Below are 15,276 nucleotides of genomic sequence, written 5' to 3' on the forward strand. Positions count from 1 at the left end.
GCAAAGTTTTAAGTTAAAGATACCCAAGTTTTTTATGTATTTTATAGATACAGAAATTATTTTAATAAAAGTTAATTCTATGTTTAAATCTTAATTGGATTTTTTTAAATTTATAATTAGCTTAATTATCAGCAATTTAAATTTTTTTTTTAATCAAACAAAATTAAAAATTATTATTTGTAAACTTTTAATAAATATTTTAATAATTTTATTTGTTTTATTATTTTAAATAACTTTAGCATTTTTCACCGTTGTGGTAAAATCTTTTTTTTCAATCGCGTTCTAGAATAGCTTGGGGCGTTTATAATGACGTCACAATTAAGTGTGCAAATCAGTAGAACTCGAATGTAAAGTGCAAGTGATTTAAAGTTAATGTAACAAGTTTAATCATCATTCAGAAACTAATAAAAATGTTAAAAAGATTATTTTTAAGTTTTGTATTGGTAAAGATCGTCAGCTCAGTCGCTATTTCTAAAGATTTTAAAAATTGTAAAAGAAATTATGAAGAAACAGTTGGAAACTTAATTGGCATGTATCAAAAATTAAATTTAACAACATTTCAATATTCTATTACTTAAACTTTTAGGCAAATATTTTGTTTAAATATTTATTATTGTTTATAATAATTTTTCCCACTTTCACATAGAAACCTAATCCCATAATTACCGTAATATTATCTGTATATAAGTACATGTTGAAAGCTATTAACGTTTACAATTGGTATTAAATCACTAATGGTTAGACTACGAAGCGTTTACATTTGTCTTTATCTTATTCTTCCCTTTATGACGTAAAATAAGTTTTTTAATGACGTATAAGATATATAATTAACAATTAATTTTTGCAATTTTTTTAAATTTTTTAATTTTTAGTTTCTGAAAGTTATCCTGCTGCGTCTGCTGTTTGGAGACTACTCTTTAAAAGTTTTGACGTCAATAATAATGACGTCATAGGTGCATCAGAAGTCGTCGTTAAACTGGAAACTGAAAACATGGGTATTGTGACGTAATGATTGCTATAGTTTTATTTGTATTTGACGTATTATTACAGTTTTATCAACACTATTCTATAAGCTACATAAATATTAATTGTGACGTCACTTTATTATTTATGACGTCATTGGTTTCTTTAGCAAGCACAAATGACATGAAAGAGTTGCTGCACGAGGCACAAAGTTGGATCAACCAGGCGGGAGGTGGCGACAGAGAGATCAACTTTGATCAATTTGTTCAACTGATTAGTCGAACGCTAGGTCATGTAGAAGGTAAATTAAGTCAATCATTTTATGACGTCATAAATTAACATTATTTCAACTTTTTAATTTTGTTTTAGGAATTCCTTCATCTTCTTGGGTCGATGTTGCTGCTGGAGTTTGCTCTTATTTTAATTCTAGAATTCCAGACATGATTACGTCATTCAAACAACTTATTTCATGCTCGAATAACCTCAAGGAGAAACAGCTTGAATTAATGGGTAAGTTTTGAAATTATAAATATCGTGTTTTAAATTTTTTTTAAATATTAAATTAAACATTTTTTCCAGGAGAACCAGATTCGCAGAAATTGATTTTAAACATCTGGAGGGCAGTTCACGCCTCATTGAATAATCTTAACCAATCAGAATTAAGCAAAGATTTGTGTGAACAATATAAGGTTAGCTAAAATAAATATAAGAAAAAAAGTACCTTGACTCTAAATTCATATTTTTATTGCAGATTTGTGACGTCATAGAAACAGATTTGGCGGGAAATGATACAATGGGAGAGTTTTATAATGTTGTTCGTCAAATCCTATTCGGTAACTATATACATGTTTTTCTTTTTTATTTATTTATCCTCTATGTGAAAAGGGCGACTTTTTAACCTAAACGATAACATTTGTCTAGCTGCATAAACTTTTCAATCTTAATTTATTTTTAGATGATTCTAGCGAGCGCGCTTGGTTGAATATGACGTCACTTTCTCAACTGAAACGGCGGATGAATACATGTTTGATGCTCAATGACGTCAGAAACAAAACTATGACGTCATTTCAACTTAACAAAGAATGTGTTTCGAAATATAATGATGTCACTGAGAGGTAAAGTTTGGCAAAATTTATCAAATTCAACTTGAAAATAGGTTTACGTATACTGATGACGTAACAATGCTTATTTTTTCTAGAATATTGGGCAAAGACGTTGGCATAGCTCCAAGTTTTATTTTCACTTTGGCGGACAAAAACAAAGATGCAGTTATGACATCACAAGAGATAGAATTGTTTATCGGTCACCCAATCAAATCTCAAGAATTGTTTAAAACTCCGATGTCGCTAAGCAACATGACGTCACTGTTACCAAGTCACGTGGCAGTTGTTGGTGAAACTGGGGTTGAGCTGTCACAACTCTCACTCCAAGAACAATTAGAATGGAACGAGTTCTGTTTGACATCGATTCAAACGGTGGCCCAATACTTTCCCGTGATTGACGTTTCAACCGATGTGAATGTAACCGAAGCGATCGAAATTGTTTTAAAGGAATTTAAAAACCCGGAATCTAAATATCGAGACGAAATCTTGAACTTTTTGGATCTATTCCGCGATGTCCAAACCACGACTTCTATTGTGACGTCATCAGCTCAACAAAGCTCGTCCGTTACGTCACCAACAATTACGGTGACGGAATTAACCACGACTACGACAGAAACTACGTCATTTTTAGACAGTTCTGTGGCGTCATTAACCACGACGTCAGATGATTTGGTCAACGTCATACGTGACGTCATCACTGAGCTAAAAAACAAAACAAATTCTACTTCTCCCGATATCGAGGGCGATTTAACTGATCTTCTTGGTGACGTCAGAATAGCGAACAATGACGCTATAGATACACCGCGATTAAGCAACGAAGAACTGGAATTGTTTGGGCTCTTATCGGAGTATGAGAAAAAAGATTTGGATGGGAAAGATTTTGGTGTAAAAGAAAAAGGCGACGAAGAGGAGTTAAAAGAACTGTTAGAGCGTGAAATAAAGAAAAAAAGAAATTGAGCGGAAAATGATCGCTGCTTTGCGAGCGCTTAATTCTTCCACAAATGCTTTAAAGTTTTAAACTTGATTTTTTATACTTTTAAAACATAATTTAATTAAAATTAAGAGCTAAAACTTATTTTAGGTAGGTTTTTGTAAGTTTATTGTGTTTTTTAAATTGGTAATCTATGAAATTAAAATTAATTTTATTACTAATAGAAGAGGGCTAGCAAAATAGTGCTGTTTTTTATGTTTTTTTGTTTGATTTTTTTGTTATTTTTCTTAGGTTGTACTGTTGCTTTTATTGCAAATAAATAGCTTGAAACTGTTAAAATAAATATTGACATAAATTTGATAAAATTATTTGGCAACACAGCTTAGTTTTGTAAACAACACACGTTTAAAATTGAACGATTTTCCAACGTATTTTGAAATCTTTTTTACGATACATTTTGAAAAGTTAAAGGTGTTAGGATGTAAAATAAAGCAAGCTAGTTAATATAAATTATTGCTTAACAATAAAGAGTTGTTTCAACAGAACGTTAATGATATGTTAATTCCCAAAACTGTAAAATAAACATCTGTCAGTCAGTCAGTACTTAAAAATGACAGACGATTCAAACTTTTTTCTTTTTTTTTTGTTTATAAATTTATCCTCGATGTGGGAAAGTCGAATGCGCAACTTAAACATAGAGTAACATCAGTTACTCTGACCCAGTTTCGAGTTGCCTGTGGAAGTTTGGGATATTATAGATTATAATTGCCAGATAATTAAACTGCTGATAGGTGCTGGCTCAGCAGGAGTTCATACCGTTTATAGCACCTTACTCAAGGGTGCTACAGCATGAGAACAGTGGGGATTGAACCCACAACTTCATGTGTGGTGTAGCAAGTGTTCTTACCACTACACGACGCTGCCGGTTTTCAAAACCATTTAGTAATAATCCCATTGTATTAAGCAATCTGTACAATGTTATAGAAATGGTAACATAGGAAAAACGTTGAACGAGTGTATAATAAATAACAACTACTTTTCGATCTTTTTTTAGAAAAAATATATAAATAAAAAAAAGCAAAAGTTAAGTTTATTTTGAGGATAATAAAATGGGACGTCGTCGATCCAAGCGTAAAGCTCCTCCAAAAAAGAAATTAACGGAAACTCTTGAAACTCAGTTTGCATGCCCTTTCTGTAATCACGAGAAATCGTGCGAAGTTAAAATGAACAGGGCTTGTAACACCGGTGTGGTGTCGTGCACAGTGTGCATGGAAGAATATCAAACAACGATTAATTATTTATCTGAGCCAATTGACGTGTACAGTGATTGGATAGATGCCTGTGAATCAGCCAATCAGTGAACATTCTATTTATTTAAATTTTTGAAAGAAATTTAGTTTTGTTTTGTCAAAGAACAATGTTTTTTGCAATTTGGATTTATTTCCAATTTAATAAGTTATTGCAAATTGTGTTTTATTTCAGTAGAAAGGTTTTAAAAAACTTAAATTTTTCTAATTTTGTAATCATTTTAGTTTTTAAATGGTGCTGGTAATAGATAAATAATTTTGTTAAATTTGTTCAACCTTTTTTCACTTTATCCTCGTTTCAAGTTCACCCTATTAAACTATTTTTAACCAATTAAAAAAAGAAATTTTTGTTGCTTAATAATTGGTGAAACCTCTTTTTAAATTATTGATTTTTGAGGCAATATTCGTGCGTTTTTTTAACTGCCTTGTTTTTGTTTTCTTAGATTGATTTTATTTTAAGAATTCTGTTAAAAAAATTAGTTTTAAAATCTTTATTAATGTCAAATAGTGAGGTAAGTTTGTTCTTTTCTTTTAAGTTATTATTGATATGATACTATTATTTTGTAACTTAATACTGTCATAGTAACAGTAAATTAATTCACAACACTATCTATTATAGGCTATAAGATTAAGTAACAGTTTTAAATTAGTTTTTGTTTCTTGTAACAAATTACAGCTTTAAGTAATGGGTTGTGTTATTAACCTTTAGTTGTATTGTTTGTTATACTATAAATAACACAATGTCTATATTTGTTTCTAGTTGCTTAAACTTTACTTAAGATGTTTCACCGAATTATGCTTGCTAGTTTATTGTTTTAAACATAATTGTTGTTATAAGGTTGAAAGTATATCAAACGGATTGGATCGTTGTACGATGTTGTTGCAAAATATTCTAGATCAACCCAACAACAACAATAACAATACTAATGAAGGTAAAATCTTTAATTTAATTAAGTTTAATATTGTGTTAAAAATACATTATTGACAAAGGAATTGTGGATTTTGTTAATAACAATTTTGTTTTATAATTTTTTTTTTTAGTTTACAAAGTTCCAGTTAGCACTGTTAGAAGAATGCAAAAGCCAAAACTACAGACCAAAGGTGATTAATTGTTTTAATTAACAATGTGTGTGTAATTAAACTAAAAACTTGGTTTTAATTCGTAAAAATAAACTTTGGCCTTTTTTGCTAATTTTAACATATTGGTAATTTTTTTATTCTTTTTTAGTTTCTAAACCAGTAGGTTTTAAAAAGAAAGTGATTTCCAAAAAAGTTGCAACTTCACGATCAAAACCAAATAAGATTGAGCGCAAGAGTGCCCCAAGTGGTAGAAATGTTCAACCTGGTATTTAAGATAGTTTTTTCTTTTTTTATATAGGGAATGTACTAATACTATTAAAGCAATTACTCATTTTAGTAACAAAAATTATTTTTAAAAAAATGTTATCTTTGCAAAGCATGAGTTACCCAAAGTACAAATTCTTAATTGTATTTTGTTTGTTTAATTAAAAATTTTAATTAATTAAATTTAAATTTATTTTAGTGAAAACCACAACATTTGACAAAGCAATTCCCTCATCCACCCCTCTTGTTACCCCCATCAAGAAAGAGAAATTAGTGACCCCTCGATCTGGGAAAACCCCTAAGGTATTAGAGGATGAAATTAATGAACTAGAACGACCCCCAGCAAGGTCAAATTCCAATCCACCTTCTGTAAGTTCTAAAATTTTACTCTAAATTTATTATGTCATGTTTTTTTAGCATATATGTTTTTAACTACAAAACTCTTTTTTTGGGGGATGGTCAACTTCATAACTTAATCTAAAAGTATAAATTATATAATCTAACCCTGTCTCTAGTTGCTCTATGATCTTATACCAAAGATTGTAATTTCAATGTTTCTGTTGTATTTTATAGATTTCCTCATCTCAATGTAGTTTGATTGAATTGCTGCATTTGTACAACACTTCACAACCTAAAATTCTTTCCACCTCTCTTCAGGTTACTTATAAATATTTACTTGTTGATAAAATATCATATCGCAATGTAAAATGGTGTGGTGGTAAGAACACTTGCTACGGCGCTATAAATGGTTGAGTAAGGCGCTATAAACGGTTAAACTCCTGCTAAGCCATCACTTAATCAGCAACATAATTATCAGGCAATTATAATCAATAATATCCCAAACTGCCACAGGCAACTCGAGACTGGGTTGGAGTAACTGATGTTACTTTAAGTTTAAGTCGCGCATTCGACTTTCCCACATCGAGGATAAAGATATATACAAAAAATACTTAGTATTATAAACTTAACCGCTTACATTTTATTTCTAAACCAACTTAAATTTAGTCTGGGGATCAAAATATTTCAAACAAGAGCGAGGAGCGAACTTTAACACCCACACCAGATCAGAATATCGAGGATAAACTGGAAACTCTACAAAAAGAAAATGTAGCTTTACAAAGGTTAATTAAAACTTTAAATTCAGTATATTTAGATAGAAAGTAAAGGTGATTTTTTTTAGTTGGATTTTACAATAACTTTGTTCTTTTTAGACAACTTCGAGCGTTCAAGAATGAAAGTAAAGTGAAAATTAACGATACCATCAATCTAGAAGGTGATTATTTTTATTTATCAGCAGCATGCTGTAGTGGTCAAAACACTTACTACACTACATGAGGTCATAGGTTCAAACCTCACTACTCACATGCTGTAGCGCCCTTAAGTAAGGAGCTATAAGCGGTATAAATTCCTGCTGAGCCAGCACTTAATCAGCAGCATAATTACTAGGTAATTATAATCTATAATATCCACAACTGCCGCAGGCAACTCAAGACTTGGTCTGGGTAACAAATATTACTCTGTGTTTAGGTTGTGAAGTCAACCTTTCCACACCGAGAATAATTTAAACATATATATACAAAAAAAGAAAAACTTTAATAACATAATATTGTATAAATTTAAAATATCTCTTACATCATAACCACTTTATATTAACTAACCCTTTATATTAGTGGCATCACTACAATGTACGAATGCAAGTCTGCAAAAGAAAGTTTCAGATTTGTCGAAAGCTTTGGAACAAACGATCAATGTTCAACAAGAAATATCAGATGCCAACAGTTTACTAATGGTAGGTTGAAACAAAAGATCACCTAAGTACCGGCAGCATGGTGTAGTGGTTAGAACACTTCCTAAACTACATTTGGTCCTGGGTTTGATCCCCACTGCTCTCATGCTGTAGAGCCCTTGTGTAAGGTGTTATAAACGGTATGAACTCCTGCTTTGCCAGCACTTATCAGCAGCATAATTATCGGGCAATTATAATCTATAATATCCCAAACTACCAAAGTTAACTTAAGACTGGGTTGGGGTAACTGATGTTACTCTATGTTTAAGTTGCGCATTTACCTTTCCATATCAAGAATAAAGATTAATTCAAAAAAAATATATATTTATATGATATTAATTTATTAACTTAATTATTTATTTTTGGTTTTGTTTTATTTCAGGAACAAAACGAAAAATTGCAAAAAGAAATTTCGACAAAAAATGAGGAATTAAAAAAGAGTGGAAAACTTTTCACAAATGAAACTGAACAAATTAAACAAGGTTTGCTTTAAATCTTTTGTTATTACAATATATTGAGGATAAACATAATATTTTTCACCACTAGATGTCGGTAATGCACTAAGTAAAGTTGAAATTTTGAGACAAAGTTTGAACGAAACAAACAACGAAAACCTAAAACTCGTAGATGAATTACAAACGAAAGATGAAGAAATAAATCGAATTAATCAACTTAACAGGTTTCTAATTAGGTTTCTTTTAATTAAAGTTAATTAACTAACCCTTAACAATGTTGACTTTATTTTACTAAGTGTTTACACATTTTTGATATTTTTTTTGAGGTTGTTTAAAGCAATTTATTTTTGTTCTCATCAGAGGTCTACAAAGCAGTGTTTCCAGATTATTACAAGATTTAAACAAGAAATCGCAGCCGAACCAAGGAGGGGAAAAGATGTCGAATTTTGTCCTCCAACAACTCGGTTCCCTTCTTTCCGCCCCATCCCAACTCAAACTCAACCAATCCAACAACTTTAAAACTCAACTTAACCCAAAACCCTCAAACTCTGAGCTTTTTAACCAGAATTCCTCAGACTTTACCCATCCAAAATTTAAAGTTTTAAATCACGATTATCCAAATTTAAATCAAAACAATTTGGGTTCAAAGTTCAATGAGTTTCAGCCCCCTATGGGTCACCCATCTTTAAACCACCCTGACCCCCAAGTACCTGGTTTTCACCCAAATTCTTTTACATTTAACCCAATAAAACTATCACCCCGACAAAATGAAAATTATTTAATTTTACCCCCTAACAAACCCCAACAAAATTCTCGGGATTTAACCCCCACAAATTACCCCCCTACCCTATCTTCTGCCACCGAATCTTCTTGTTACGTCACTAACGGTTCTGTTTCGTCGTCGATGTTATCTATGACGTCACAAGACGAAAACAATTTTAGTTTGGGTTTAGCCAACTTGGATGCTGACATTAGAAAATTGCAGGACAGCATGAAAGAAATGACGTCATAAATGTGACGTTACTTTTATTATGACGTATTACTTTAATGAATTTTCTTTTGTTTTTAATAAATATAGATTTTATATCAACCCTTTTGTTTAATTTTTGTTTAAAGCTTTTTTTTTACTTCTACATTTTATCGACTTAACTACCTTACAAACAGCTAGGGTCGTGCACACGATTTACAATGGGAGTTTATAATAAACTTTTAAAAGTTTTTTTGTTAACATAAAATATTAACGTAAAGCGAATGTATAGGATATTGAAACAATTTTAATTTAAAAGTTTAAAACGTCACAAGTTAAGGAAGGGTAAAAAATATGAAAACGTTCAAGGCAGTTTATTTTATTTAGTCACAAAATTAAGATGTTTTTGCGGCACATAAAAATGTATATAAAATATTAAATTAGTTATAAATTTTTATGCAGTAAGCGTAAAGAAATACTGTAAAACTCAGTAAAATAAAGCGTTAATTTTGCTTGAGATATTTGGTTTTGCGTTGTAATGGTAAAACGAAGTTAATATTTAAGAGTAAACATAAAGCGATGGCACTTAACATTTTTGAAGGTTAATTTATACAACAAACAGGGCGCAGAGCAAACTTTAATTGCAGAAAATAACAAAATTTTGCATAAAAGATTGCTATGTCAAACAGCGTGCGAACCAACGCGATATCTTTCAAGTTAAGCAAACAATTCTCCATGTAATCATTTGTGTTAATTATTAAAATTGATAAACAAGTGATTAAATGTTTGCGTTTATTTATAATCCATATTTGCAGCTGTTGGATGTTGGCTTTCTTTTAAATTTAAGATAAGGTGGGGAAAACTCCAGTTACCACGTAACTTTGCAAGTTACATTTTTTAATCCATTTTTCTCTCCATTCATAGGTTATATCCTCAGCTTTTTTGTAAGCTTGGATTGCTAGATCATAATTTTCTGTTGCTTCCGAGTATTGTGATCTACTTTTATGGTAATCGCCAACCTTAAATAGAAGATGCCCATAAACTTGGTATTTATTTGCATTGGGCCCGTACTTGCTCTCCATTAAATTTAATCCAGTTTCAAGTGTTTGTAACGCATCGTCGATTGCTGATTAACTTTGCCAATCACTGATTCCTTGTAAACACTCAGCTTTGTTGATGACGTCAAGATGTTTGTTGTTAATAACTAAAGTTTTTATTCTCTGAATGAGTGGAGCCACGTGACCTTCGACAATGTTTCTTTTGTTTTTTCTTTTATTTAGTTTATCAACACACACACTTATTCCTTTTAAACATCGACTTAAAATTTGACCAGTATCGTACGAACTACGACCTTCATGCATTAAAGTATTTGCTGATACACCAAAAAACAAAATCCTTTCTAGATATTTCTTTTTTTGATAACGAAAAGTTTCAGTGAAAGAGGCTAACTTACTTGAGTCCCATGAAGTATAGTTTTGGATCAGTGACGTCATTTCGGTGATGATTTCCATAGCGGTATCAAATCTGTCTGTCATTAAACTTGAGACATAGAGCATGGTGAGTTTAGGAATGTAATTGATGTTTGCTCCGAATTCGTGCAGGGTTTTTAGCTCCAAAAATGACTTGTCGTAGTCACCTTTGGTCCAGTGGTTTACTGACTTTTCTGTAAAAATTTTGCCTTTTAGAAATTTGGGCGATAGATTTTCAATAAATAGAAATAAATTTTATTTAATCGTTATATTAAACATTAATTTTTGTTTATGAAATTTAAAACTTATTTGTGTGTGTAACGATTGCAAAATGTGATTCGAATTTTTTAAATAACCTTTACCGACGTTAATACCATTATTAAAAACAGTGGTCGCGTTTAACTTTATCAGATTTAAAAAAAGCGCTTGGAAAGAACAGCACAAACACCCTAATTAACCTAAATGAAAATCTAGGGGATTTTAGGGTTTTTTGCAATTATTATTTTAATAATTAAAACAATTAAAATTAGTACAGTTGTTTTACCTGTTAAATGAATTAAAGACTGTAAGTCCACAACTTGATGAATACGTTCTCCGACTAAACAAGAAAACGTTAAGTAATTGCAATAAATTGCCGTTACAATTATTTGCAGATTGTTTACCTTTTTGGTGTGATTGGGTTATGTGACCAGATGTGCTTGATTTATCAGAAAAACTTGGTTGCCCACTCAACATACTTCCAGTTCCACTTGAATTACTTGATTGATTTTCCTTTTTCGCAAATTGTTGGTAATCTTGTTTTTTTTTAATAAACTTTTTTAAAATAAATGTTAATATGAGAAAACCTTTTTTAACAAAATTTTATAATTTTACGTTAATCCACAGTTATTTTTTAAGTTAAACTTACCATCATTAACTTTATTTTCATTTTTCTGTAACAAACACAAAAATAGGGTTAAAAACGTTAAAAATTTGTTGCAATACCACAATTTATTTATTTTTTTACGGATGTTTACGTTTTATTATCATTTAAAATATTCAACTTCTTAAAACGATCACTTGTAAATTTTAGGCAGTCATTTTTACCTGTGCCAACATCCTAGTTAATCTTTCATCAGCTTCCAACTTCATTTGTTCGTAGGTTTCCTCTGCCTCCATATCCTCAACACCTTTAAGATAAACATCGTCAAACTTGCCAAAATCTTCGGGAAAATCGGCCACATGCTCGTTCAATCTGTTTAACATATTTTGCGAAATACAGTCAGTTAAAATAAGGTTCATTGTTTTTCGATCCTTCACTGTAATGTTGAGGGAAAGACATCCTGGTTCCACTCGGTTAATAAAAGCAGCCCCGCTGGCAGCCTTAAGAACAATACTGAACATATCTGTGCAGAACTTTTCCTTGTTATCACTTTTATACAAAGTGTAAGCAAATGCACCGATTCCTGCTGCAGCTACCCCTATAACGGCTCCTGTTGTTATATAAGCCATGTTCTCGGCTGCACGCCCTTCAAACTTAAACTCCATAAATATGAGGTTAAGATTTAATCTGTTGATCGGAACTTGTTGTTCTTGGATGGGTTGAACTGGTAAACCTTGCCCTGGTTCACCTCGCTCAGGACCTTGAGGTTCAACTCGTACTTCGGGGTGAATATGTTGTATGTGTTGATTTATTGTTCGTTGGTTTATATTTTGCTCGAGGATAACTGTAAGTTGTGGATTTTGTTCTGGTTCCGCTTCTGCTTGATCTTCGGGTTGAATTTGTTCAACTTGTTGATTAATATTTTGTTCTTGAGTAACTTGATTTGCGTTTTGTTCGATTTGTGGACTTGTTTGATTAACTTGACCTTGCTCTTCTTCCATATTGGTTGTTTGGTTGTTCAGATGTTTGTTTAAATTATAAACTGTTTCCTATACCTCCTATATAAATTAATTAAATTTGCTATTGTATTATCTTAACTTTTATTAAAATATATTTTTTTTTCTACTAAACTTTATTAATTTTTTTTTCTTACTAAGCTTAAAACAACAATAAATTCTAAACCTTTTGTTTTAATTTAACAACTTCAAAAAGAGAAACTATTAGCAAAGAATTAATTTAAAGTTTAATTTTTCTATTACCGTTAGAAATAGCAATTTATTTAGGTACCTTAATGTACTTCGACCTTACTATGTTTGAGCCTTTACGTGTTTGTGGAAACAGCTAATTAGCAAAAACACACAAGTAAACAATAGGCTATTTAACTGGGCTCACGCAATCGTTTGCTGCACAAAGTCATCCTATTTGTGCCATTTTACTTTTAAAGATGCAAATTTTATTTTATGTTTAAACGATTTATGCTTATAACAAAACTTTTAACAATTTCGCCAAGTGTTTTTACGTCACTACTGTATTTAATTTAAACGGCTCGTTAGGCCTACACTTAAATATTACTGTTTTAAAAACTAAATTCAGCATTATTATTTCTAAAGTTTTCGATTAAATTAAATAGCGAAAGTTGTTTACAAAATTTATTTTAGTTTTTTAATTAACTTTAAAAAAAACTTTTTTTTAAATAGAAGGATAAATTATAATTTGATTTATAAGATCTCTATGTAAAAATGAGGGGAAATCCCGATTGGTACGCACGTGCGTGTTTAATAACTTTTACGAAGTTTGAATAACTTTTTAATTTATATCATGCGTTAATAATTTGTTTTAAGTTACTTTAAAAGATAAAAATGTAACAAAAATTAATACCAGCGATTTATTTAAAATGTCAATTTCAACGAAATTTCTTGATTCGGCTGCAGAATCTTTGAAGGACGGAGATTTCAGGTTTATTTAATTTTAATAAACTGTTAACGGATTAAAGAATTGCATAAATGGTTTTGGTTAAACAACTAAAGACTTAGTAAGACTGGTTATAGGGTGGTTGTAAATAAGAACAATTTATATTAAATATAATTCTAGTAATTTGTGGTAAGCATTACTAATATTTTCTTATATTAAAATTATTTTAAGGAACAAAATTTCTGTCGAAGATTTTGAACAAATTAAATCAAAATTAAAAGATTTTATGAATATTGAAAAATATAAAATAATAATATGTTTTCGAGCACTTAGAAATTCTTGTGTTAACAGCAAAAGAAATCAAAATATCATTTTGTAAGTCATTATTTTATTTTTTATTTTATTTTGGTTTTTCGCACATTGATAGCAGTAAATAATAAATATGATATACAAATAATATAACAACAATGCGACGGGAAAAACTTATATTTATTTATTTATTTTTCTTAAGTATTTGTTAAAAACCAACAGTAAACTAACACAATTTAATTATTTTTTTAGAAATTTGGAAATTTCAAGCTTATCCGTTGATGTTTTAAATTATTTGTTGAACCAGGAAGTTGTGGATAAAACTGGTTGGTATTTAGTTTAATATACGATTGGGTTTGGCTATATCTATAATGTTATAACACCTTTTGTGAAAAAACAAATGTAATTACTCAGTGTTAATTTTCAATTACAATAATATATTTTTTTTTAGTGGGTAAATATTAATTATTTGTTGGGGTTAAAAAAATTAATTATGTTTTGATTATGTTAATTTAATAGTTTATAAAATTTATTTTTAGCTTTTTATTGTGGAATTCAGTTTCTTTGTAATTTTGTTTCTGGAAATCCCCTAAACCAAGAAAAAGTTTGGGATTTAATATCATCTACATTGTTAAAGTAATTTGAATATTTTTTTCTTGCTATAAATTACTTTATATATAAACCGGCAGCTTGGTGTGGTGGTAAGAACACTTGCTACACCACATATGAGGTTGTGGGATCAATCCTCCCTGATTTCATACTGTAGCGCCCTTGAGTAAGGCGCTATAAACGGTATAAACTTCTGCTGAGCCAGCACTTAATTAGCAGCATATATAACCGGGCAATTATTATCTATAATATCCCAAACTGCCAAAGTCAACTTGAGACTGGGTCGGAGTAACTAATGTTACTCTATGTTTAAGTCGCGCATTTGACGTTTGAGAATACAAATATACAAAAAAGAAATAATTTTATGAACTAATTTTTTTTTGTTATATTTTTAGGTCTTTGTTTATCCTCGATGACAATAAAATAACAACTCTGTGTACGATGTTAATGTACAATTGTTTAAAGTCTCAAAATTATTTTGATTTGGTTGAAATTATTTGTGAAAAACTTGACTTAATAACGGATCAATGTTGGGGGTTAGTTTTACATATTTTAAATTATATTTTCATTATAAAATAATTATCTTTATTTAGTATTTATTAATACAATTTTTTTTTTTTTTAAATTAAATCTAATTTTTAGGATCTTTTGCATTGAGGAACATTTCCTAAAATCTCCCAGATTTCTTCCTTTAATATTTAAACAAGAAAGTGAACATTGCAAGTAAAAATTTTGTTAATTTAGTATTTTAAGTAAGTTAGAAATAGATTTTTAATATTTATTTAACATTACATAATATTACCATAATTGGGCTGGTAAATTTTTTTTTTTTAGATGCAATGTATTGGATGTTTTAACTAATATGGTGGAGAATGTCAACTGTCAATCAAATAAGACCTATCAATCAAACGAGGGCTGTCAATTAAGGGAGGGCTGTTAATCAAATGAGGGCTGTCAATCAAATGAGAGCTGTCAATCAAACCAAGATATTGCCTTTGATCAAATTTTGATTTTTATTTGTGATTATTTTATTAAATATTGCAAAGAAATGAAATTATTATTTAATGAACAGGTTAAATTTTTATTTAAAAGTTAATTTAATTATGTACTTACTAAATTTTTATTTTTTAACTGTTAATTTAAAATAGCTTATTATTAGTAATAACGGAATATTTAATTAGAAATAAAAATAAGTAAGTAAAAACATATCAATTTTGTTTTACTTTTTTACAGAAATCTTTGACTTTGTTTAAAATTTTA

At 29.8% G+C, this 15,276-nt stretch overlaps 4 protein-coding genes across 4 annotated transcripts; all 4 read left to right on the forward strand.

Annotated features, from left to right (window-relative positions):
- The first annotated feature begins 346 nt into the window (after positions 1–346).
- LOC145745465 (uncharacterized) lies at positions 347–3,349 on the forward strand. Its single transcript, XM_082563552.1, has 8 exons — positions 347–528; positions 873–995; positions 1,133–1,264; positions 1,333–1,473; positions 1,543–1,652; positions 1,715–1,796; positions 1,919–2,078; positions 2,162–3,349. The coding sequence occupies exons 1-8, from the start codon at positions 411–413 to the stop codon at positions 3,021–3,023; spliced, it is 1,728 nt and encodes a 575-aa protein (XP_082419678.1). The 5' UTR covers positions 347–410; the 3' UTR covers positions 3,024–3,349.
- A 707-nt stretch (positions 3,350–4,056) lies between these two features.
- LOC145745021 (transcription elongation factor 1 homolog) lies at positions 4,057–4,748 on the forward strand. The gene has a single exon (XM_082563006.1). The coding sequence runs from the start codon at positions 4,107–4,109 to the stop codon at positions 4,356–4,358; it is 252 nt and encodes an 83-aa protein (XP_082419132.1). The 5' UTR covers positions 4,057–4,106; the 3' UTR covers positions 4,359–4,748.
- A 3-nt stretch (positions 4,749–4,751) lies between these two features.
- LOC145745020 (uncharacterized) lies at positions 4,752–8,966 on the forward strand. The gene is made up of 12 exons (XM_082563005.1): positions 4,752–4,816; positions 5,143–5,236; positions 5,346–5,405; positions 5,533–5,649; positions 5,848–6,017; positions 6,222–6,305; positions 6,654–6,769; positions 6,860–6,921; positions 7,319–7,437; positions 7,817–7,916; positions 7,981–8,113; positions 8,250–8,966. Exons 1-12 carry the CDS (start codon positions 4,802–4,804, stop codon positions 8,899–8,901), a joined length of 1,722 nt encoding a protein of 573 aa, XP_082419131.1. The 5' UTR covers positions 4,752–4,801; the 3' UTR covers positions 8,902–8,966.
- Positions 8,967–13,338: 4,372 nt separating this feature from the next.
- On the forward strand, positions 13,339–14,974 carry LOC145746074 (ataxin-10-like). Its single transcript, XM_082564258.1, has 6 exons — positions 13,339–13,473; positions 13,660–13,733; positions 13,947–14,043; positions 14,412–14,552; positions 14,659–14,739; positions 14,851–14,974. Exons 1-6 carry the CDS (start codon positions 13,385–13,387, stop codon positions 14,954–14,956), a joined length of 588 nt encoding a protein of 195 aa, XP_082420384.1. The 5' UTR covers positions 13,339–13,384; the 3' UTR covers positions 14,957–14,974.
- The last annotated feature ends 302 nt before the right edge of the window (positions 14,975–15,276 follow it).

This window comes from Corella eumyota, chromosome 3 (assembly GCF_963082875.1).
Source record: "Corella eumyota chromosome 3, kaCorEumy4.1, whole genome shotgun sequence".
In the NCBI taxonomy this organism is placed as follows: Eukaryota; Metazoa; Chordata; class Ascidiacea; order Phlebobranchia; family Corellidae; genus Corella; species Corella eumyota.